Source organism: Henckelia pumila, chromosome 2, assembly GCF_033568475.1.
Source record: "Henckelia pumila isolate YLH828 chromosome 2, ASM3356847v2, whole genome shotgun sequence".
NCBI classification, from domain to species: domain Eukaryota; kingdom Viridiplantae; phylum Streptophyta; class Magnoliopsida; order Lamiales; family Gesneriaceae; genus Henckelia; species Henckelia pumila.
The window spans coordinates 30,154,094-30,178,140 of record NC_133121.1 but is presented as its reverse complement, the minus strand read 5'-3'; the positions used below and the strand labels follow the sequence as shown (position 1 = coordinate 30,178,140).

The 24,047-nt window shown below is 36.9% G+C and overlaps 2 protein-coding genes across 4 annotated transcripts; both read left to right on the top strand.

The window, feature by feature from the left end:
• Window positions 1-14,087: 14,087 nt before the first annotated feature.
• LOC140881330 (uncharacterized) lies at window positions 14,088-21,102 on the top strand. 3 transcript variants are annotated; one of them, XM_073286540.1, is made up of 10 exons: window positions 14,346-14,455; window positions 17,352-17,491; window positions 17,564-17,809; window positions 17,934-18,036; window positions 18,677-18,756; window positions 18,852-18,929; window positions 19,342-19,433; window positions 20,389-20,503; window positions 20,613-20,738; window positions 20,825-21,102. In XM_073286540.1, the coding sequence occupies exons 2-10, from the start codon at window positions 17,489-17,491 to the stop codon at window positions 20,933-20,935; spliced, it is 954 nt and encodes a 317-aa protein (XP_073142641.1). In that variant the 5' UTR covers window positions 14,346-14,455; window positions 17,352-17,488; the 3' UTR covers window positions 20,936-21,102. The 3 variants fall into 3 exon arrangements, with proteins under 3 accessions (XP_073142639.1, XP_073142640.1, XP_073142641.1); XM_073286538.1 differs by lacking the exon at window positions 17,352-17,491 and having other exon boundaries at window positions 14,088-14,455; window positions 17,597-17,809; XM_073286539.1 differs by lacking the exon at window positions 17,352-17,491 and having other exon boundaries at window positions 14,089-14,455; window positions 17,597-17,809; window positions 20,392-20,503.
• Window positions 21,103-21,718: 616 nt separating this feature from the next.
• On the top strand, window positions 21,719-23,884 carry LOC140879611 (F-box/kelch-repeat protein At1g51550). The gene is made up of 2 exons (XM_073283399.1): window positions 21,719-22,283; window positions 22,606-23,884. The coding sequence occupies exons 1-2, from the start codon at window positions 21,869-21,871 to the stop codon at window positions 23,553-23,555; spliced, it is 1,365 nt and encodes a 454-aa protein (XP_073139500.1). The 5' UTR covers window positions 21,719-21,868; the 3' UTR covers window positions 23,556-23,884.
• Window positions 23,885-24,047: the final 163 nt, after the last annotated feature.

Sequence of the window (24,047 nt, the reverse complement as noted above, 5' to 3'; positions counted from 1 at the left end):
GATTTTATTTTTACTTGCATAATTTAATCATAAAAGTTTTGATACCCATGATATGGAATCGTTCCATATATAAAATAAAATTTTTAAATTTCCGTTGCACCGGGTATCAATTCTTAATTGATCTGAACAAGTTTTCCAACAGCAACTTCCTATTTGATGCCTACTGCTTTACGACAATTGTTTGCTACTGCCCTCGTCTACTGTGACCCAAAGAATCCCAAACAATTATGGTTGAAGCATGAAAAGTTCTTATCAAAATATTTTGAACAAACTAAATCTCTCAATCCTTACGTAATTAAACAGAAAGTACTAAACAATATTTCATATCATCTATACTCAATGGGAAAAAGATTAGAAGATTTCTTCTTAGTAACCGATGAAGTATTTCTAAGTTCTGATGATAATTTGACAAAAGAATTACAAACTGAAAAAGATATAACTATACCTAATGAAGACCTACTTGATGTTGAGCAATTAAATAAAGAACAAAAATATGCTTACAACCAGATTTTATATTGTGTTAATAATAATTTGTCTCGTGTATTTTTTGTCGATGGTCCTGGTGGTACTGGAAAAACATTCTTATACAAAGCAATTCTTGCCACAATTCGTTTTGCTGGTCACATAGCACTTTCTACAGCAACTTCAGGTGTCGCAACATCTTTTCTTCCAGGAGGACGCACTTCCCACTCAGTACGATTTAAAATTCCTTTGGACGAAAATAACTCCAAACCTTGTAACATAAGTAAACAAAGCACAATTGCTCATTTAATAAAAATATCAAAATTAATAATTTGGGATGAGGCTAAAATGGCTAAACGCAGTATTATTGAAAAATTTGATCAAATGTTAAGAGACATAATGAATATACAAACAATATTCGGTGGTAAAATTATTGTCTTCGATGGAGATTTTCGCCAAACATTACCAGTGATTCTTAAAAATAATAAGGATGATATAATAAATTCGTCAATTGTTATGTCACCTTTATGGAATCATTTTGAGAAATTAAAACTGAATCAAAACATGCGAGCATTACTTGATTCGAAATCTTCTTCTTACTTATTAAAAATTGGAGACGGTGTTGAAGAAATGAACGAAAAAGATGAAATTCTAATTTGATCTGAAGCAAAAATCCCATTTACAGATGAAGCTACATCTTTAAATATATTAATAGAGACAGTGTTCCCAAATATTACCAATGTTAATTTATATTTCTCTTTATTTGTTAAACGAGCAATACTCACCACACGGAACGAGTTTGTCAACGACATTAATGGTGTATTGATTTTTAAATTTCTCGGTGAAGAAAACACTTATTATAGCTGCGACGAAAACATAAGTTCTTGTATTATACCAGACCAAGAAGAACTATTCCATTCTTTAACTCCTCAAGGACTTCCTTCGCATAAACTATCTTTGAAACTAAATGCACCAATCATACTTCTCAGAAATATTAATACAACCAAAGGAATTTTCAATGGCACACGACTTCTTTGTAAAGGTTTCAACACAAATGTAATCTACGCTGAAATATCAGTTGGTATACATACTGGAAAGGATGTCTTTATTCCTCGTATCACATTAGAAACTCCTCATGAAAATTTTTTGTCCATTCCATTCAAAAGAAAACAATTTTTTGTCCGACTATGCTTCGCAATGACAATTAATAAAGCACAAGGTCAAACTCTTGATTTTGTTGGTGTTTATTTGAAGAGCCTATTTTCTCACATGGACAACTTTATGTTGCATTGTCAAGAGCAAAGACTATAGATCAGTTAAAGGTGCTTATTAGACCATCAACACCATTGATCCAGAGTACTAATTATACAAAGAACGTTGTGTACCATGATGTTTTAGAGGCAGCGAGTATTCTTTGAGATAGATAACTTCTAACCTACAAATCTTTCATTTGATGGATTCTCAATTCTTATACTCAATTAATTGCTATCAACACTATCAGGATTGAATTAAAGTTTTTAAATTTTGTCAAAGTTGTTTAATGATGTTTCAAAACTCCAATTAAAAATTTTTCGCCTAACATTTTTGCTTTAAAAAAAATATAGGCAACTACAATTTTTACATTTCAAAACTGCACATAACAATATTCCTTCTTAGCCAACATTCATTTTATTCATTACTTATAGATGATTATTTGTTCCCAAAATTTTGTTCATAAATATCTCAAAAATTTAAAGTTGTTTAATGTTGTTTCAAAACTCCAATTAAAAATTTTTCGACTCACATTTCTGCTAAAAAAATAAGATTATATAGAAAATGTTCTCTCAAAAGTTATATGAAAAATCATACCAAAACAGATATCAGCCATCAGACTCCCAAGTTCGAAAGATCAATCAAATCCACATTTTGACAGAAACGGTAATTTTCATTGATAATTTAGTTTCTCTTTACTTAAATCTCATAAAGAAATATTAACATACTACATTCCCACTTGCAGGTAAAATCTTTTTGGGTGAAAGATACACTAAATGTAACGCCCTGTTTTTATCTTAAATGAGTTTATTTGAGTTAATCAGAGATTACAGAGTTCTCAAGCCGGTTTGATTTTGATTAGGGTCCTTTTGCAAATTTTGGAAATTTCAGGGACTAAAACGCAAATATTGATTTTTATATATTATCTACACATTTGTTTGACTTGGAAATCATTTCATCCTCTTCCCTAAATCGAGCTCCTCCATTGAAGATGCCTTCAAGCTTTTCCAAGCTTCCAGATTTCCTCCCGAGCTCGATCCGGCCGTTAGAAATTATTTCTGAAGGCAGATTAGTGATCACTGCAGTGAGAGCTCCGTTATACCGTAAGTATTTCTCCGATCAGATATGTTTTGTTTTTCGGAGGTTGTTAGAATCGATCTAGATTCTAGTATGTTGTTCTTGGCGGAGTTCTGATCATTTATTATCTGTCGGTTTTGAATTAGAGCGACGTTCGGAATTGTTATAATTTTTGGAAGCTATTTTCGAAAATCATGATTTTGAGATTTGTTGGGTTTGTCTTGTTATTGTTGTATTAGCATTGAATTGAGTTGATATCGCTATTGAACTGCTTTCTGCGTTGTCGGTTTGTTCAGTTTATAGCCGTTATGCCGTCGGTTTGAGTTTTGGGGATTTCGAACCGTTATTGAGTTGTTGAACTTGGCTTGTAAGTCGATCATGGTAATTGATCTTTGATTTGTATCTGAACAGATTTGTTTGGAGTTTTTCAAGCCCGTGTTAGCAGCATTGTTCGTCAAGAGTTGGACGAAGATCGGTAAAGAGATTTCCTTGAACCGTTGTTTGTTGTTTAGGTTGTATAGTTGTTGATACAATCTTTTGTTGTAGCTTGTCCGGAGTTGGATCTACGACATTGAAAGCTAAAAGCAGATATCGATAGCGGGATAGCATACTCGGGACAGTTGGTTCTCGAGTTTCCCTTAAAAGCACATACTTGCATCTACACTCGTTCTAGCATGAGGAACTTGTGTTCTGTTGTTTTGATTGAGCTTTTGTTATATGGCTATGTTTTATGTTTCTGTTATGCATTCATCTTGAACCAATCTTGTTTTCAGCGGGCAGAACCGCCCTTTTTTTTTAGACATTTGGGAACTATGATTGAGTGGCCTAGGTCGTAGTCGTTTCGCCTAGTGCTAGCATACTCATTATAGTTGCTTAAAGTCTAGAGGAGTGGGATACGTGGCACCACCTCGATTGGGTGCGTCGGTGAGTCGTTACGTAATCTCACCATCGGGATCCCAAAAGCACAGCAGCAATCCCTCGTTTATCAGATTTGATATCCCGGTTTAAAGACATGCATCTCATTACGTTGTCATGGATTTCGTCGTTGTCTTGAAAGCATGATTATTGTTGTATTACTTGTTATGTTGCTTTTACTGGGATTATCATTCTCACCGGTTATCCGGCTGTTGCTTTGTTTTGTATGTGTACTTGGCAACAGGTGGGGCAGGATCAAGTCAGAAGAGGCGTGGTTAGCTTTGAGGGAATGATGTAGAAGTGAGACTCGGTTTAGAAGTCTTGTTAGCATGACAATCTAGCTTATGTTTTGAAGCATGTTAAGAACTTGAACTTGGATTGGAAGTGGTCTTGCTTGTGGTTAGAACTCTTGTATTCTGTATTCGGCTTGTAATAGCTAGCATCGATGCGTGTTCTTCACTTTTATGTATTTAAATGCTATGTTGTTGGATATATATTAGTTGGATCATGTTAGAGTTTTTTTGGTTATGTTATTGCACTTTTGGAGGCTTGTTTTGAGCCAATTCAGCAGGCCATGCGCGCCCACGCCTCGGGTGGCGCGCCCGCACGTCCCGCACTTTGTTTTGGATGTTTTGGGCAGAGCTTCAGGCGCGCCCGCGCGAGGGCTTGGGCAGGACGCCATGCGCGCCCGCGCCTCAAGCGGCGCGCCCGCGGGTCCCCTTTTAAAAAAAATTCTCTTGGCTTTTAATTGCTTACTTATTGAATTAATCCTTTAATTTTTGTTTATAACAGAGGCCTCAAGCGGCGCGCCCGCGGGTCCCCTTTTGTTTCCAGAAAGTTGTCAGGTTCAGACCGGAAATGGCAAACGAGTGGAAATTCTTTGGTAAGGGTTCTCGATCTAGAATTCCTTTGATTTCAGTGTTATCTATGACTCGTTTGCTACAGAAAGGTGCAGAAGGATTTTTGGTGTATGCAGTTGATGTACTAAAATCTAGCCCAGCTTTGGTAGATTTACCGGTGGTTAGAGAATTTGCGGATGTGTTCCCGGAAGATGTTCCTGGATTGCCGCCTATTCGAGAAATCAAATTCAGCATTGAATTAGTGTCAGGTACTCAACCTATTTCAAAAGCTCCTTATCGTATGACACTTGTTGAATTGAGAGAATTGAAGGAGCAGCTTGAGGATTTGATTGCCAAGGGATACATCAGACCTAGTGTATCGCCTTGGGGTGCTCTTGTTCTATTCGTTCGGAAGAAGGATGGTTCTATGCGGCTCTGTATCGACTACCGTCAATTGAATCAGGCTACAGTAAAGAACAGGTATCTTACCCCGAATAGATGACTTGTTTGATCAGCTGCAGGGTTCTTATGTCTACTCTAAGATTGATCTGAGGTCAGGTTATCACCAGTTGAGAGTGCGAGAGGAAGACGTTCCTAAGACCGCATTCAGGACGAGGTATGGTCACTTTGAGTTTATAGTCATGCCGTTCGGTTTGACTAACGCCCCAGCTGTTTTTATGGGTTTGATGAACCGTATCTTTCAGCGTTATTTAGATGAGTTCGTCATTATCTTTATCGATGATATTCTTATCTACTCGAAGAACCGTACTGACCATGCAGAGCACTTGAGGACCGTACTGCAGATTTTGCGAGTTGAGCAGTTGTTTGCCAAGTTGTCTAAATGTGAATTCTGGTTAGATCGAGTTGTCTTTCTCGGTCATATTATTTCTGAAGATGGGATTTCTGTCGATCCCAGCAAGATTGAAGCGGTTATGAATTGGCCTAGACCTACTTCAGTGCCGGAGATCCGAAGCTTCATGGGTTTAGCTGGTTATTACCGTCGTTTCATCGAGGGTTTCTCGTCTATTGCCAAGCCTATTACCCAGCTGACTCAGAAGAATGCGCCTTTTGTTTGGACTCCAGATTGTGAGGCTAGCTTTGTTGATCTGAAGAGGAGACTGACCAGTGCTCCAATTCTTTCTATTCCGAAGGGTACTGGAGGTTTCACAGTCTATTGTGATGCTTCTAATCGAGGCTTGGGTTGTGTTCTTATGCAGTATAAGCATGTGATAGCGTATGCATTGAGGCAGCTGAAATCGCACGAGACTCGTTATCCGGTCCATGATCTTGAACTAGCTGCAATCGTCTTTGCTCTGAAGATCTGGCGTCACTATCTTTATGGTGAGTCTTTCGAGATCTTTTCTGACCATAAGAGCCTTAATTACTTGTTTTCACAGGCAGAGCTAAATATGAGACAAAGAAGATGGTTAGATCTGTTGAAGGATTTCTACTGTGAAATCAAGTACTATCCGGGGAAGTCTAATGCAGTTGCAGATGCCTTGAGCCGAAAGCTTTGTTCTTTATCTCTTTCTACTATCGGTGTTTCTCAGTTGATCGATGATTGTTGCACGTTTGGTTTAGAGTTTGAAACAGATAGGGAGACTATCAGAGTGTTTGCTATTCAAGCTGAGCCAGAGTTGTTTGTTGCAATCAGAGAAGCACAGAAGTCTGAGCTGAGCATCCAGATTTCAGTAGAGAAAGTCAGATCGGGTCATCAGTCTGAATTCCAGGTTAGAGATGATGTTTTGTTCGTGAATAACCGTATTGTTGTGCCTGATATTTCGGAGTTGAGACAGCGTATTCTCCGAGAGGCTCATTGCAGTCGGTTTAGTATTCATCCTGGAGATCGTAAGATGTACAACGATCTGAAGAACCAGTTCTGGTGGAAGAGAATGAAGAGCGACATAGCGAGGTTTGTATCTCGGTGTTTGAATTGTCAACAGGTGAAAGCAGAACGGAAGCGACCAGGAGGTCTGTTGCACAGTCTATCTGTTCCTGAATGGAAGTGGGATCACATTTCCATGGATTTCGTCATGAAGCTACCACGATCCGTTCGAGGATGCGATGCCATTTGGGTAGTGATCGACTGATTGACGAAGTCTGCGTGTTTTATTCCGTACAGGATGACGTATCATCATGATCAGATGGCTGAGTTGTATGTTAGCAATGTTGTGAGATTGCATGGTGTGCCGAAGTCGATCGTTTCAGACAGAGATCCTAGATTCACTTCTCACTTCTGGCACAGTCTTCAGGGGGCACTTGGTACTCGATTGCATCTGAGTACAGCTTATCATCCTCAGACCGATGGACAGTCAGAGCGGACAATCCAGACGTTAGAGGATATGCTGCGAGCGGTAGTGCTAGATTTTGGCACTAGTTGGCAGGATTCTTTGCCTCTTGTCAAGTTTTCTTACAACAACAGCTTTCAAGCGAGTATCGGTATGGCGCCTTTTGAGGCATTGTACGGTAAGAAATGCCGATCTCCGTTGTTTTGGGATGACTTGTCCGAGTCACCAGATTTGGGACCGGATATGCTTAGAGATATGGCAGAGCAGGTTAAGATCATTCAGACCAGAATGAATTCAGCTCAAGATAGACAGGCTAAGTATGCGAACGTCAGACGTAGACCTCTGAGTTTTGAGCAGGGAGACCGCGTTTTCCTTAAGATTTCTCCATTCAGAGGCACTGTCAGATTCGGTAAGAGAGGGAAGTTATTTCCGAGATTCATCGGTCCGTACGAGATTCTCGAGAAGATAGGCGATCTTGCCTACAGACTTGCACTTCCTCCGTCTTTATCTGGTATTCACGACGTTTTTCACGTCTCTATGCTGCGAAAGTATCATCCAGATCCTTCACATATCCTTCAGCCTGACGAAGCCGAGTTAGACGAGACTCTGAGCTACTTTGAGCGACCGATTCAGATCCTTGATCGGAAGGAGAAACAACTCATGACCAAGTCGATTCCATTGGTGAAAGTGCAGTGGAGCCGTCACGGCGTCGAGGAAGCGACTTGGGAGACAGAGTCTGACATGAGACAGCGATTTCTGGAGTTATTTGGATGACGTGAGTTCTTCTTACTGTCTTTAGTTCTTTATTCTATCTTATGAGTTGTGGTTCTCATTGATTTCGAGGACGAAATCTCTTCTTAGTGGGGGAGAATTTTAACGCCCTGTTTTTATCTTAAATGAGTTTATTTGAGTTAATCAGAGATTACAGAATTCTCGAGCCGGTTTGATTTTGATCAGGGTCATTTTTGCAAATTTTGGAAATTTCAGGGACTAAAACGCAAATATTGATTTTTATATATTATCTACACATTTGTTTGACTTGGAAATCATTTCATCCTCTTCCCTAAATCGAGCTCCTCCATTGAAGATGCCTTCAAGCTTTTCCAAGCTTCCAGATTTCCTCCCGAGCTCGATCCGGCCGTTAGAAATTATTTCTGAAGGCAGATTAGTGATCACTGCAGTGAGAGCTCCGTTATACCGTAAGTATTTCTCCGATCAGATATGTTTTGTTTTTCAGAGGTTGTTAGAATCGATCTAGATTCTAGTATGTTGTTCTTGGCGGAGTTCTGGTCATTTATTATCTGTCGGTTTTGAATTAGAGCGACATTCGGAATTGTTATGATTTTTGGAAGCTATTTTCGAAAATCATGATTTTGAGATTTGTTGGGTTTGTCTTGTTGTTGTTGTATTAGCATTGAATTGAGTTGATATCGCTATTGAACTGCTGTCTGCATTGTCGGTTTGTTCTGTTTATAGCCGTTATGCCGTCGGTTTGAGTTTTGGAGATTTCGAACCGTTATTGAGTTGTTGAACTTGGCTTGTAAGTCGATCATGGTAATTGATCTTTGATTTGAATCTGAACAGATTCGTTTGGAGTTTGTCAAGCCCGTGTTAGCAGCATTGTTCGTCAAGAGTTGGACGAAGATCGATAAAGAGATTTCCTTGAACCGCTGTTTGTTGTTTAGGTTGTATAGTTGTTGATACAATCTTTTGTTGTAGCTTGTCCGGAGTTGGATCTACGACATTGAAAGGTAAAAGCAGACATCGATAGCGGGATAGCATACTCGGGACAGTTGGTTCTCGAGTTTCCCTTAAAAGCACATACTTGCATCTACACTCGTTCTAGCATGAGGAACTTGTGTTCTGTTGTTTTTATTGAGCTTTTGTTATATGGCTATGTTTTATGTTTCTGTTATGCATTCATCTTGAGCCAATCTTGTTTTCAGCGGGCAGAACCGCCCTTTTTGTTTAGACGTTTGAGAACTATGATTGAGTGGCCTAGGTCGTAGTCGTTTCTCCTAGTGCTAGCATACTCATTATAGTTGCTCAAAGTCTAGAGGAGTGGGATACGTGGCACCACCTCGATTGGGTGAGTCGGTGAGTCGTTACGTAATCTCACCCTTGGGATCCCAAAAGCACAGCAGCAATCCCTCGTTTATCAGATTTGATATCCCGGTTTAAAGACATGCATCTCATTACGTTGTCATGGATTTCGTCGTTGTCTTGAAAGCATGATTATTGTTGTATTACTTGTTATGTTACTTTTACTGGGATTATCATTCTCACCGGTTATCCGGCTGTTGCTTTGTTTTGTATGTGTACTTGGCAACAGGTGGGGCAGGATCAAGTCAGAAGAGACATGGTTAGCTTTGAGGGAATGATGTAGAAGTGAGACTCGGTTTAGAAGTCTTGTTAGCATGAAAATCTAGCTTATGTTTTGAAGCATGTTAAGAACTTGAACTTGGATTGGAAGTGGTCTTGCTTGTGGTTAGAACTCTTGTATTCTGTATTCGGCTTGTAATAGCTAGCATCGATGCGTGTTCTTCACTTTTATGTATTTAAATGCTATGTTGTTGGATATATATTAGTTGGATCATGTTAGAGTTTTTTTGGTTATGTTATTGCACTTTTGGAGGCTTGTTTTGAGCCAATTCAGCAGGCCATGCGCGCCCACACCTCGGGTGGCGCGCCCGCACGTCCCACACTTCGTTTCGAAAGTTTTGGGCAGAGCTTCAGGCGCGCCCGCGTGAGGGCTTGGGCAGGACACCATGCGCGCCCGCGCCTCAAGCGGCGCGCCCGCGGGTCTCCTTTTAAAAAAAAATGCTCTTGGCTTTTAATTGCTTACTTATTGAATTACTCCTTTAATTGTTGTTTAGAACCGAGGTCTCACATTAAAAGTCTCAGAGCCACAACATCGTCTATACATTTTAGCTTTGCCCAGATTGTTCAAGACCTTGTGGAGCTGTATATGGATGTGAATTCACATGTCTATATTGTAGTCGTGACTTTCCAAGCCCAAAACCATTGTAAGTTCTTTAAATAGCTTGGAAACTTGAACCACAACAGTTACAATGTCCAAATATTCTTCCTAAATGTGGCAAACCATTTAATCCACTGTGCATTATCACTTTTTGAAATCAAGTAATCCCGAATATTGTATGCAAAAACAATGAGAATATTTCTTTGCTAGGTGCCTTCTGACTACCTCTTTCTTTGCAATAGTTACTTTTACGTCTTGAAGACATAGTTTCTTTGACTTATGTAGTCGGTAGCATTTTATGAAAATGAAGCGCCCAAAGGTAGAGTTCTAGGCATCCTTTTGTTTTGTATCTAACAAAGCAGCTCGATTGCTCCACTCTTTTGGTTCATGGGTTGCAAAGATTTTGACTAGTGGGAGCTTTCTTCTGGTCAGGTTTACCTTTGGTATCCGCTCAATATTGTATCAGGAGGCACAACTGCAAAAGTTATTGTTGCCACAAAGGACACCTTTGTGGGGAAATATATATACAAAGATAATACTCTAGCTAGGAACCTTGCAGCAGTCATTTATAAAGTGAGTTTTCCACTGCTATTATGGCTTTCATATATTTGAACTAGACTCCACGTGATATATTGATGATCCTCAAGGATGAGGAAAGTTGTTCTATCTTTTGAAATTTTAGTTAATTTTGAGCAAATATTATTTTCTTTCGTGAAAATTTGTTTGCTGTTGTAAAATTGTGATGGTTTTAGTTGTTAAGTGCTTCAACCAGCTCCACGATCTATTGTCTTCCTTTTCTAAATGCTTCTTTTCTTTTCTTTTCTTTTTTTTTTTGTTTTCCACTTATTTTGGGAGATCGGCATCTAAGGTACGAGGGGGCGATAAAAACTGTATGACAGTGTTTTCCAGTCTGATAGATTTCTCAGAATATGGTAATGAATATTAAATGCCAGACTTTTCTGTCTTTGTTTTATTTGGCACCATGACAATCTTAGAATATGAATCTACCTTATTTCTGAAATCATTTCGCCTGTTTGTGAAAAATATGCCAAGCCACCTAAGGATGGTATCTATAAAGGTGGGAAGAAGCAGCTTATATGCCGAATTTGTTCGACTTTTTCTATAGGTTACCTGTTAGCAGTGGAAACCACACCATACAGTGATTGAGGTAATACTTTGGATATTGAATAATCCAAGTTATGTGCACTTAAAAGGTTGACATTTAATATTCCTTGCTTTGGAATTGCACTTGACTTTTTCTTTCCATTTTTCTTTGCTGAGTTCCAATAACTTTTGGGGCCTTTTCGTGCAATTTTCTCAGCTCCCATCTCATCAGGCTAAACTCAAAACAGTTTTCGATAAAGTGAAGGACTTGTTTGGCGATTCTAGAGAATCTTTCGGGAAGATGACATTCTTGAACTCGGGGTACTGAATCAACTGAGAAAGATAATAAAGAAAAATCGAGGTGAACCTGATGTTTTTTGGGATAAAACAAGTTTTACATGGATTTCCAGTGTTGTATTCGATTCGTTTCTGTTGTTTTCTAATACTCCTATATCAAATATTTATGATCAGGGTGAAAAGCTGAAGCTAACCTGCTGATGAATATGAGAATATTTACCAGCGTTCATTTTTGTAATCAATCTTTATTTGTTCATAGTTTCTCTATCTCAAAAAATTGTGTAATTTTCAGTGGTTTTGTAGCAGAAAAGTATGATGTTGGATTCAATATATTCAAGTTTATTTTAATAATCACGGCTAAAATAAAAATTACATTTTGTAGGAATTTAATATGAAATAGTTATCAATACATTTGGGATTCACAATATGAAAATTTCAATTCACATAAATTTTTGTACGTGTTCCATTAATGTATAAATATAATAATGTGATAACCATGATTTCGATTTACAAATATTAAATCTATTAACAACCCAACATTGTCATGTCCATTCTGACTAATCTATTAACACTTAAATTGACAAAATCAGTTACAAACACTTGTCATAAGCTCTTGAGTCAACTTGTCATAAACTCTTAATGACTCGGCTCATTTTGCATATTTATATATAGACAAAACTTAGTTTATAGATTAAATCCAATAGAAAATAAATACTGCACATATATTAAGTATGGACAATATTATTACAATCATCTACTTCAAAAAAAAGTCGAAGAAATAATATAAAAATTTCACTCCAATCCAGTGTGGACATTCATCTTTCAAAGAGTATTGCAGATAGAATCCAAGCTTTTTCTTTTATTAAAATATTCTGGTATTCAATTCAAACAAAAACAAATGTGAATGATACTTATGAAAACCAATATATACAATAAATGATTACTAAAATAATTATGTTGTAATATAAATAATATATATATATATATATCTATTTGTTAAAAACTTTCAATACATTATACTCATCTTACATATGATGTAATTTAAATAAATCTTTATTTTACAATTATTCTCAACTATCTATTAACTAAAAACCCGGGTGAACACCTCAATATTGAGGTGCCCTTGCCTAGTATATACATAATAAAAACTCGAGCCAACTGCGTGACTCCTACATATTGGTCAAGAATAAAAATAGTCAAATTAAGTGATGTGGGAAAATGAGAGGAAAAAAATTCGATATTATAATTCAAACAAAAACAAATATGAATGATACTTATAAGAAACAATATATACAATAAATGATTACTAAAATAGTTATGTTGTAATATAAATAATATATATATATATATATATTTGTTAAAAACTTTCATTACATTATACTCATCTTACATATTATGTAATTTAAATAAATCCTTATTTTATAATTATTCTCAACTATATTTTAACTAAAAATCCGGGTGAACACCTCAATATTGATGTTCCCTTGCCTAGTATATACATAATAAAAATTCGAGCCAACTGCGTGACTCCTACATATTGGTCAAGAATAAAAATAGCCAAATTAAGTGATGTGGGAAAATGAGAAGAAAAAAATTCGATATTATAATTCAAACAAAAACAAATGTGAATGATACTTATGAGAACCAATATATACAATAAATTATTACTAAAATAGTTATGTTGTAATATAAATAATATATATATATATATATTTGTTAAAAACTTTCAATACATTATACTCATCTTACATATTATGTAATTTAAATAAATCCTTATTTTACAATTATTCTCAACTATATTTTAACTAAAAACCCGGGTGAACACCTCAATATTGAGGTGCCCTTGCCTAGTATATACATAATAAAAACTCGAGCCAACTACGTGACTCCTACATATTAGTCAAGAATAAAAATAGTCAAATTAAGTGATGTGGGAAAATGAGAGGAAAAAAATTCGATATTATAATTCAAACAAAAACAAATGTGAATGATACTTATGAGAACCAATATATACAATAAATGATTACTAAAATAATTATGTTGTAATATAAATAATATATATATATATATCTATTTGTTAAAAACTTTCAATACATTATACTCATCTTACATATGATGTAATTTAAATAAATCCTTATTTTACAATTATTCTCAACTATCTTTTAACTAAAAACCCGGGTGAACACCTCAATATTGAGGTGCCCTTGCCTAGTATATACATAATAAAAACTCGAGCCAACTGCGTGACTCCTACATATTGGTCAAGAATAAAAATAGTCAAATTAAGTGATGTGGGAAAATGAGAGGAAAAAAATTCGATATTATAATTCAAACAAAAACAAATGTGAATGATACTTATGAGAACCAATATATACAATAAATGATTACTAAAATAGTTATGTTGTATTATAAATAATATATATATAGATATATCTATTTGTTAAAAACTTTCAATACATTATACTCATCTTACATATGATGTAATTTAAATAAATCCTTATTTTACAATTATTCTCAACTATCTTTTAACTAAAAACCCGGTTGAACACCTCAATATTGAGGTGCCCTTGCCTAGTATATATATAATAAAAACTCGAGCCAACTGTGTGACTCCTACATATTGGTCAAGAATAAAAATAGTCAAATTAAGTGATGTGGGAAAATGAGTGGAAAAAAATTCGATATTATTAAATTATTAAGGACGTCTAATGACGATGAGGGCGGCTAGTTATAAAAGCCCATACCCATGGGCTCCCAACAGCTTAAAGCTGGTTTTGTGGTCCACAAATGAACTCTAGTTCTAAGAAAGGCCCACCTTCATTTTTCGGCCCAAATAGAGCAACCTTCTTCTTCTTCGTTTGTCCTAAAACCCTTGCGCTTTTTCGTGTGTTTTTTTGAAAATCTTTTTCGTGTGTAATTATTACTGAATCAAAGCAGTGTAAATGGCTTCCTTGTACGTGTCTTCTTCCATGGAAGCGCTTTCCAATTCAACCTCTCAGCTTCGCAAGCCCTCAGATTCTACATCCACAACTCCCATTCACTCGCTTAAGACAACCCTCTGCAGTTCTCTCTTGTTCAGATTCAATTTAAGCTCCTCCAGAACCAAGACGTCGCGAATTTCGGCGCTGCATAGCAAATTATCGGAGGATGGCGGCACGGAAGAGGACAGTCGATTGGATAATAATAGTAATGACAATGATGCGTTCAGTTTACTCTCGGGAGAACATGATTTTCCATGCGAGGTAATGAATTATTCGTGTGCGAGCTCCTGTTTAATTCTTCTTCGCATTGTATGAATTCGAGCTGGTCTGGTGATTTCTTGACATTTCATTGCATGTTTCCTCTTTTTCTTTGGTCCGTCCTAATCAAAATTTGAGCTTTGATTGCCTTAGGTATCTTTACTGTGCTTTGCTTTTGATTTTATCACGAGCTAACATGTTCCGTGTAACATCCCAAACCTTTAAAGCTTGTTGATAACCTTGTTCAAACATCTGAAATATTACATATTAGAAGGTGTCATTATTGGAAAAAAGAATTTTCATCAATTAACCATATAGAGAATAAATTAACTGCATATATCAATTGATCATAAGTACATAAAAAATTTATAATCTTCATGTCTTAGAATACCAGAACAAATTAGAAAATAACTGAATAATCATATTGGCATTGGCTCCATTAGTACCACGGGCTTCTCTTGGCTTAATCCGATCTCAATCTTAGTTATTTGTTCCACTGGGCAGTCTAGAAAAAAAAAAAGTTATTTTCACACAACCTACTAGGCTCCTAGCTGTTTAACACCGTAGGTAGGCCTAGAGCAGCACAAAATGATTATATTATTAGAACATACGCATTTACCACTTGCTTCCAAATCACCAATAGCTATAGCTATTACCGTTCAAAAACTCATTCTCATAAGTAGATAACTTTATGAATATATGATCATTCGATCGTGTTTCTTTTCAAACGGTATTTGTACCTATGCAAAAAGAATGGGTTTCATAGAAAAGTAGTCTAGAAAGAATGGAAGCCAGAAAACCACAAACAACACTAAAGTATTCTAGAAACATGGGGTCATTCTATATGTAGTTGTATAAAAATTGTAGCTTGTGAAATCTCCGTCACTGAGAGCATATTTCAGCTGATTCTACATACCATCATTTGGGAGACTCAGAAAATCTTGTGAATCCTTCTGTTATACCCTTTACTTCTAAGTTCTAACTAACAATAGGAAACGAGTAAGATGAAAACCGTGCTATAAGTTTGATGATTAATTTGGAATTGTTGGAGCTAGGTCACTTTGTTCACTAGGATATCCTGGAGTGCGGAGAGCCTCGCTTCATCAGTTCATTGTTAGTGGTGAAAGGCCTCAAGAAACCTTCCTTTCTCACTTATTATCATTTTTTATGGCTGAATTATTGTTGTTGCAGCCCTTTTATGTACATGGCAGTTCATCTTTATTGTAGAGGATTAGCTGTGGGTTTAACTTTTAAGACTTGTATCTTCAACTATATCAGATTTTACTCTCCTTTTTGGTCGTAACTTCATGGTCTTCAAGTTCCTTTCAGGAGTAGTAGTAGCTCTCTTCTATCTTTATGATTTCGTATTGCCATTTATGATCTCAGTACTCCTTTTTTGTTACTCGATGAGAATTTAGTTCCCGTCTCTGTTGGGAAGAATAAGAGTTTAGTTCTTAATTTTCAAATGCTCTAGTAACTCCATTAATTTCGAAGATGAAAGGATCACTTCCCGACTTTCAGTTCCTCTTAACCTATGTAGCACGGGTGCCCCTAAAAAAAATTTTGTTGAAGTATCGGGTACGGGTACGACACGGGAAAACCCGTGTCGTTGACTTTTTTAAAGTTTGACCGGTCATATACTTTTTGGCTATGTAGCACGGGTAATTCAAAAAAAAAAATTCCGGAGTATCGGGTACGGTACGACACGCAGATACGCGTGTCGGATACGGCAAAACCCGTGTCGTTGACCTTTTTCAAGTTTGACCGATCGGGTACGACATGGGTACGGCTTGGGTACGGTTTGGGTACGTTTACGGGTACGTTTTGGACTAAATTGCAAATAATTAAAAGTTTTAAGGGTTAAATTGAAAAATAATAAATTTTTTAGGACTATTTAATAAATAAATTAAAAATTATTGGGTACGCTTTCCGGTACATTTTTTCTTTTTTTTCTTAAATTTATATATATGTATATATTTAATATTTATATATTTTTTAATAATAGCCGTATCGTGTCTTATATTTTCAAAATTTTCCGTATCGCCGTATCCGATCCGATACCCGTACCCGTATCCATGCAACATAGCTTTTTGGGTACGGCTAGGGTACAACGTGGACACGGCGGTGACACATTTTCCGGGTACGTTTGGGCTAAATTGCAAATAATTAAAAGTTTCAAGGGTTAAATTGAAAATTAATAAATTGCTGAAGACTAACTAATAAATAGATTAAAAATGATTTGGGCCTAAAAGAGCCCTAAATTAACCATTCTTTATTGTGTCTTCTCATTCCCCATTTTTTTTGCTTCTCTCATGGGCGATCATCACCAACACCAACACCAACACCAACACCAACACCAATCCTTGAAGATTACTGCTGACCGCCGCCCGCCGCCCTCCTTTAAATTTATATATATATAATATTTATATATTTTTTAATAATAGCCGTATTCTAGCCATACCGTGTCTTATATTTTCAAAATTTTATGTATCGCCGTATCCGTATCTATCCGATACGATACCCGTATCCGTATCCATGCAACATAGCTCTTAACCTCTCGAGACCGGGCATGGGAAATATCCAACCCTTGTACCATTGCACCACAAATAAACCAACCTCAACTGGCCTCGAAAGAATTTTCTTGAATACTTATGAGTTATGATATGACACTGATACATTTATTTTTGTGCCAAATGTAAGGCATTACGAGGAGAATGGATAGTGGGGTGATGTGAACGAATGCATAATGAATGTGAAATATTGACCAACTTTATTGGATGCTTCAAATTAAAATCTAGCTAAATGTGACTATTACCTCGACCTTTTAAGTTTAATAATTTGAAAATGTTGATTAAGAAAGATTGACTTCTAAAGAAATTGTGGGAGTAAATGATTGCAGGTTTACATCCTACTTTCCCGAAGCTTGGAACCGTCAGGAAGATAGATATCTAATTGTCTCTTATGTTGGAGTATGGCAGAATGCATATTTGTGGCTCATTCTAAGTTAGTCTCATTGTGCTTACCCGTTCATGAGTTATGGTAGGATTAGTTAGTTGTCATTTGTGTGTAGTATATATTTTCGAGTTTGGACATTTCAAAACACTTTTTCAGCTCTATTGTGATGTCATCTCTCGTACCCTGAAGGGTAATTCAGATCTTAGACAAAGTAACCAAAAGGATGCAGATTCAGTTCTGAATTTGACGACACCACCTCTTGGGATCTCATATGGAAACTTAACTGGGGGAGGGACAAGAGCTGGGCTTTTTAGAACGCCGATATCTGGTGGAGTGCAAAGTGCAACTTCTGCTCATGGGTTACCTAGACCGGCCTTAGCAGTTCGAAATTTAATGGAACAGGTAATTTTTTATTTGCTGATACATTTTGTGCAGTCATTATATACCTACACTGGCCCAATCTCAAACAAAAACTGCCTCTAATGTGTTGTTCCTCTATTATACCGTTTTGTTGAACTAAGAGAAGGCTAGGTTTGCTCATCTGTGTACTGTTATGTCTCGGATGCACCACCGTCGGGAAGGCTATCCATTTGGTTCCCTCGTAGATTTTGCAGCAGACCCTGTTGGGCGTAAGTATCTTAAAGTTTTGCCTCTTATACGCACCTCTGGATTGCCTTGTGTGCTTTTTTGCTGTGTCATGTTTATTAGTTTCAATACAATTTTGATCCCTTTTTATTTTTGTGACATTTCTTGGAATCTGGAAAGTCATCGGTCGTTAGACTCGTTACCCTGGGTACTTGGCCTCGAAGATGTTCTCTTTAATTATTGGTAGAGTAAACATTTAGACTTGTTATTTGAATGAAAGTAGAGGTGTATTTGGTTCATGAACTGGATGTAAGGATTCAGAAAAACGCAATTGCGAATTCAGGAATTTTTTTTTTAATGTACCAGATGCAGCTGCTTCTTGTTTTTTCTTATTTTTTTGGTGCAAAAGCCACTACTGATTCTTCATTTCAGGGGTCATTAAGATCTCCCTATCAAGCTCTTTAAAATAACTGATTGAATAATTGAGAATGCCTCATTTCTTTAGTATGACATGCTATGAAGGGCTGCCTTGAGGAAACAAGGACTGATTTTGCTGAGCGCTGAGTGTTTTAGTCTGAAAACTACTCATAATTTACCTCTTATTCACTGGACAACTTCTACCTGATAGACTAAAAATAATACCAAGATATTTATTTTGACATTGGAGTGGTTGTTCTTTTGCAGATCCAATCTTTTCATTTTCACCATTGGCTATACATACAAGGAATTTGTTAGCTGATCCAAGGTGCTCTCTGGTGGTACAGGTAGCTGTTTTGTTTTGCAATATTTTTAGCTGTGATCACCAAAAATATTGCTACGTATTTTGTTTGTGGGTTTCACAAGCATGAAAATTCACCAGATTCCTGGGTGGAGTGGCTTGTCAAACGCACGTGTAACAATCTTTGGTGATGTATATCCACTCCCAGAAGACCAGCAGGTGATTTTCTTCTTCAGCTGATTTCATTACATTAGTAAATGTTTAACTTAGTACACCACCATATATAAAGTAATGACATGCTTTGGGATTCTCACATGTGAGTTGCTAGTAATAAGAATGACCTGTGCCCATGTCACTATTGGTGATCTCGCCACATATATGGAACAAATTCTCATCTGAATTTTAGGCCTTCTTTAATGATTGATACTTTTTGGCGTTCATTCAGAAACTCGTGTATATGTAAATATTAATGATTGATGCTGATTCCTGAATATTCCATACATGTTCGTGATAATTGAGTTACTGTATGCAGGCGCCACTTGTCTCGGTTGACTGACAGTTCACCACCCAAATGATTACAGTTTTACACTTTATTTCTTGCTGGTGATAATCACGTCTCATTGCATTACAGGAATGGGCTCATAAACAATATATGTCAAAACATCAACAAGGACCTTCTCAACAGTGGGGAAATTTCTTCTATTTTCGGATGCAGAACATAAGGTTTGTGAATTCTTTGACATAATTCACAGTTATTGGTTTTACAAGTGATCAGTTTATTTTATAGATATATGTTTAAGACATTATATCTCAATATTAGTCAATTGTAACTTGTATGAACTATTTTCGGATGCAGAACATAAGGTTTGTGAATTCTTTGACATAATTCACAGTTATTGGTTTTACAAGTGATCAGTTTATTTTATAGATATATGTTTAAGACATTATATCTCAATATTAGTCAATTGTAACTTGTATGAACTGTTGATGCCGTATAGAACTGCATGGAATCTTCCTCTGCCCTAGCATGACATGACCTCCTGCATCTGTTTTGCTGTAGTGCAGTGTGCTAGTTTCATTGAATAATTGTTCATCAGTTATCGCCAAAAAAGAAAAAAATATGCTTCCATCCAATTTTTGAATAAACAGTTGTTAAATCATGATATATCTTCCAAATAGAATACATGGAGTGGATTAACCAAATCCTCTCTTTGGCTCTTTGCTCCGTGAAGTGCTGCTTCAACTGAACAAGTGATTTGAATAATAGTGATAGTTGCGTAACTCGGATTACTCCCTTTATTTGTGTGTATCATGTGCATGACACTTGTTTGATTGTTTTTGAGGTATTTTTGTGTATTGTTTGTATTTTGGCTGGGATTGGTGATGTTGGGTCTGTCACCTTCGATCAAAATTCCTTGATCAGACTTTCTATCATCTGCATTTTGGATTCAGTGGACCTATTTGCTACGTTTGCTTGTAAGTTGTATCTTAGGTCTGGATTTCAAGCTCGATGCTCCTCTTTATGTATTTTCGACGTTTATTTGTGGACAAGCCCGACTCGATGGTGATTTTAGAAAAATAAGAAAAGAGGAAAAAAGTAGTAAAATGTAAAGCTAATGCAGTGTGATACCGTTGAGATGAATACCTTAAGATTTTGATTTGCTTTATAACCTATTAGCAGTGATATCTATTTCATTGGAGGCTTTGGAACTGTTGCTTGGGTTGATGTTAAAGAATATGAAGCCCTTCAACCTGATAAGATTGCAGTTGATGGAGGCGAACAAAATCTGAAGGTTTATCATCTAAATTTTATTCCATGGATATAACCGAGAGTTGTGCCTTGATCCAAGTGATGGTTTTTGGCTCCACTTTCTTTTAGTAACATTTGTGGTACTCTTGTAGGAATTAAATGCATTATTTTCGAAGCCTCTGAAAGTGGTTTTGTCTAAAGAAGCTGAGGTAGATGATGCTGCTCTCATATCGATAGACAGCCGGGGCGTTGATATTCGTGTGCGCCAAGGCACCCAGGTTTCATATAGATAGTATTGCTTTATAGAAGAGGTGGTTTTGTTTGTAATATATGTTTTTGATTGGTTTGATGATGTCTCTCGCAGTTTAACATTCAGAGGATTTCATTTGAACAAGGGCGAATTGTCGAGACACTTGAGGAAGCTAAAGCAGCGCTTTGGAAGCTAATAGATAGAGGTGGTAATTTACACAATTGACCTCCACATCTTGGAAGATTTATATATTTTTTTTTTGTATAAATATGGAAGTATGCATTTGAAGATTATTATATTGTTATTGTTATTATTATTATTAGCAGGAAAAATGCTAAGAGAGGATCTTGTATTATCGGCTTTGATATTTTATTATTACATATTTATCTCTACTATTGACTATTGATTATTATAAATAAATTAACAATAATAATAATATCTGGAATTTCTGAAAGACAAGTGCATTATTACTGATTTGTCGGGATTCCATGGAGACGCGTGTGCGAGGAGGAAACTCCTACACAAAGTCCAACTCACAGAAATGCGTACCTTGTGCATTTTGTTTTTAATTAATTAACGAATATGGGAGCTTTCTTTGTTGAAGGGATTCGAATACAAATTCTAAAAATTTACGAGACAGGAGTTCTGTTTCAACACAATCCTTTAAATATGTTAATCAAAATCAATCTGCTAGAAAAATATTAAGTGTAACACTTGACAATTGTCTTTTTCTGTTAAAATATAGTGATTGGGTGTATATAAAAACTCCTGCTAGCAAAACATGTGTATATACACACAGACAAACGCACCAAGGCCTAGAACATGTCTCTTGAGGACAATTTCAATTGCAAGAGAGATTAATTTTGCTCACATTTACGATATAAAGTTTTTTTTTTTTTTTTTATAGATGATTCGAGACTTGTTATATTAGTAAATTAATGCAAGAAATATTATATATATATATATATATATTTTCAAACAATGCACAAGGACCGAGTAAATGAAGGAATGGCGTGAGATAGGAACAAGAAATGTCGCGTGAAAATGAAATCTATCTATCTAGTGCCTGCTCTGCTCCTACAAACGAAACAAAACAAAACAAAACAAAAACAATGAAATTGTTGTTTCATTCATGGCTGTGAAATCAATCTATCTACAATGAAGAAGAAGCGAAAGGAACAAGTATTATTACCTCAAACAAATCATCATCAACAGACGGCCGATGCATTGCTATCTCCGATTACAAGATTAGCCCAAGACCAACTCTTCTCGATCTTGCTCCTCTTGCCCATCCAATCAATCCTCTGCTTCGCCACCACATGTAAAAGGCTGAAGCTTCTGGCATATTCGGATGCTTTGTGGGAATCTGTATACAGGAGGGACTGGGGTCATCCGCCACCGGACGCGGCCCACCTTCCATGGAAGAATATGTACAGGCAGGTTTACCTCTTGGACACTGTGAATTGCCACCTGGGCAGCGATGATGAGTGGCCCTGCCCCATTCCCAGAGCTTCCCATTCCCTGAATTTGGTGTCTGGGTGCTTGGTTCTCTTCGGTGGGGGATGTGAGGGAGGTTAGTCTTTGCCCAATCACTCTTTATGTTCACCTTTTATGATGATGTTTGATTCCTGTTCAATAAGTCATCCTGGTGATGTATATTGGCAATTGAATTCATCTCCATATCCTGCTGACTGCTACTTTTCCATCATAGTACTAACTGCATTTCGTTTCTTTAGACCCTTGTGCAGTAAAGATAATATTGGATGAATTCATTCTCTCAAGTGTTATTGTTGCAGATGCTGGGAAACTGACCAAATAATTGTTATTTCTCATAATCAGTTTGATAAATCGACCATTTCCTTTTTGTCAATGCTGCTCTGTGTTTGATGGTTCAGGAAGGCATCTCGAAGACACATGGACAGCATATGCAGGAGTTGATGAGTTGAAGAGGAGAAGAGTAAAATGGCAAAAGGCCAGTTCAGGCCTTCCCAAGGGGAGGTTTGGGCACTCGTGCGTTGTAGTTGGGGATTATCTTGTCTTGTTTGGAGGGATCAATCAACATGGTGTCCGCCAAAATGACACATGGGTTGGCCAGGTCACAGTCGAAGAAAGACTTGGTAATGTTAAATTATCTTGGCGGCTTCTTGACGTGAGTTGTTCGAGTACACTGCCACCATCACCAAGGGGCGCTCATGCTGGTTGCTGTATTGACAATAACAGAATGCTTATCCATGGAGGCATTGGACCGTCTGGTGTGAGATTATGTGACACATGGGTTCTGGATCTCACAGAAGATGTCTGTTTTGGGACGTGGAGAGAAATTTTGACTCAACCATGTCCTCCATCTCGGTCAGGACACACGTTAACTCGTATTGATGAAGCAAGGAGTATATTATTTGGAGGGAGGGGATCGGGTTATGAAGTGCTTAATGATGTATGGCTCTTTGATTCATCGGATTGTAGATGGATTCAGTTAGCATGTGATTTATGTAACAGCGTGCCTATGCCAATGCCCCGAGTGGGACACTCAGCCAACCTCATAATAGGGCAGAGACTGCTTATTTATGGAGGTGAAGATTCAAATAGGCATAGGAAAGATGACTTTTGGGTTTTAGACATTGAGTCGATGACGACGCAGCAGCAGCATAGAAAAACATGGAGAAGGCTTGAAGTCAAGGGGGGCCACAAACCCAAGTGTAGGTCATTTCACGGTGCTTGTGTTGATAATTCAGGGTGTTATTTGTATGTGCATGGTGGAATGGTAGATGGGTTAGTTGAGCCTGCTGGTTCATCAGGCTTGAGGTTCGACGGAGAACTTTTCTTGGTGGAGCTTATACTGCACTAGTCTGTAATTTTACACGTATAGAAGAAATAAACTGGTGAATCTTGGTATTTGATTTCCATGTAATCAGCTGTTCAAAACGCGGAATTAATTAGTCAGAGGAAAGCTTATTAATGGGAAATGTTGTGTAAATTTTGAGGTGCATATCTGGTTGATGAGATCTGACCCTTCATAGGACCAAAACCATAAATCCGGTGGTCCACATCTCAATACATGGGTATAATTAATTTTGTATTAATGTTAATAGTGTCAATGTGACAAATCATGAGTTATTAGATTCAGGATTATGATTATACCTTAAAATAGGTTGAATTCTGCCGGTACATGTCCCTGCTTACTTGTGCAATTAAAGCTAGTTGGGCTTCCATTCTCCACGTAATTACAGAACAGGATTATTATGGTAGGCCATTCATACACTCAAGTGATAATATGTAGATGCATTCATATGCCGAATTAGTTATCGCCTTACTTTATCCTTTTTAGAATGCTATAAAT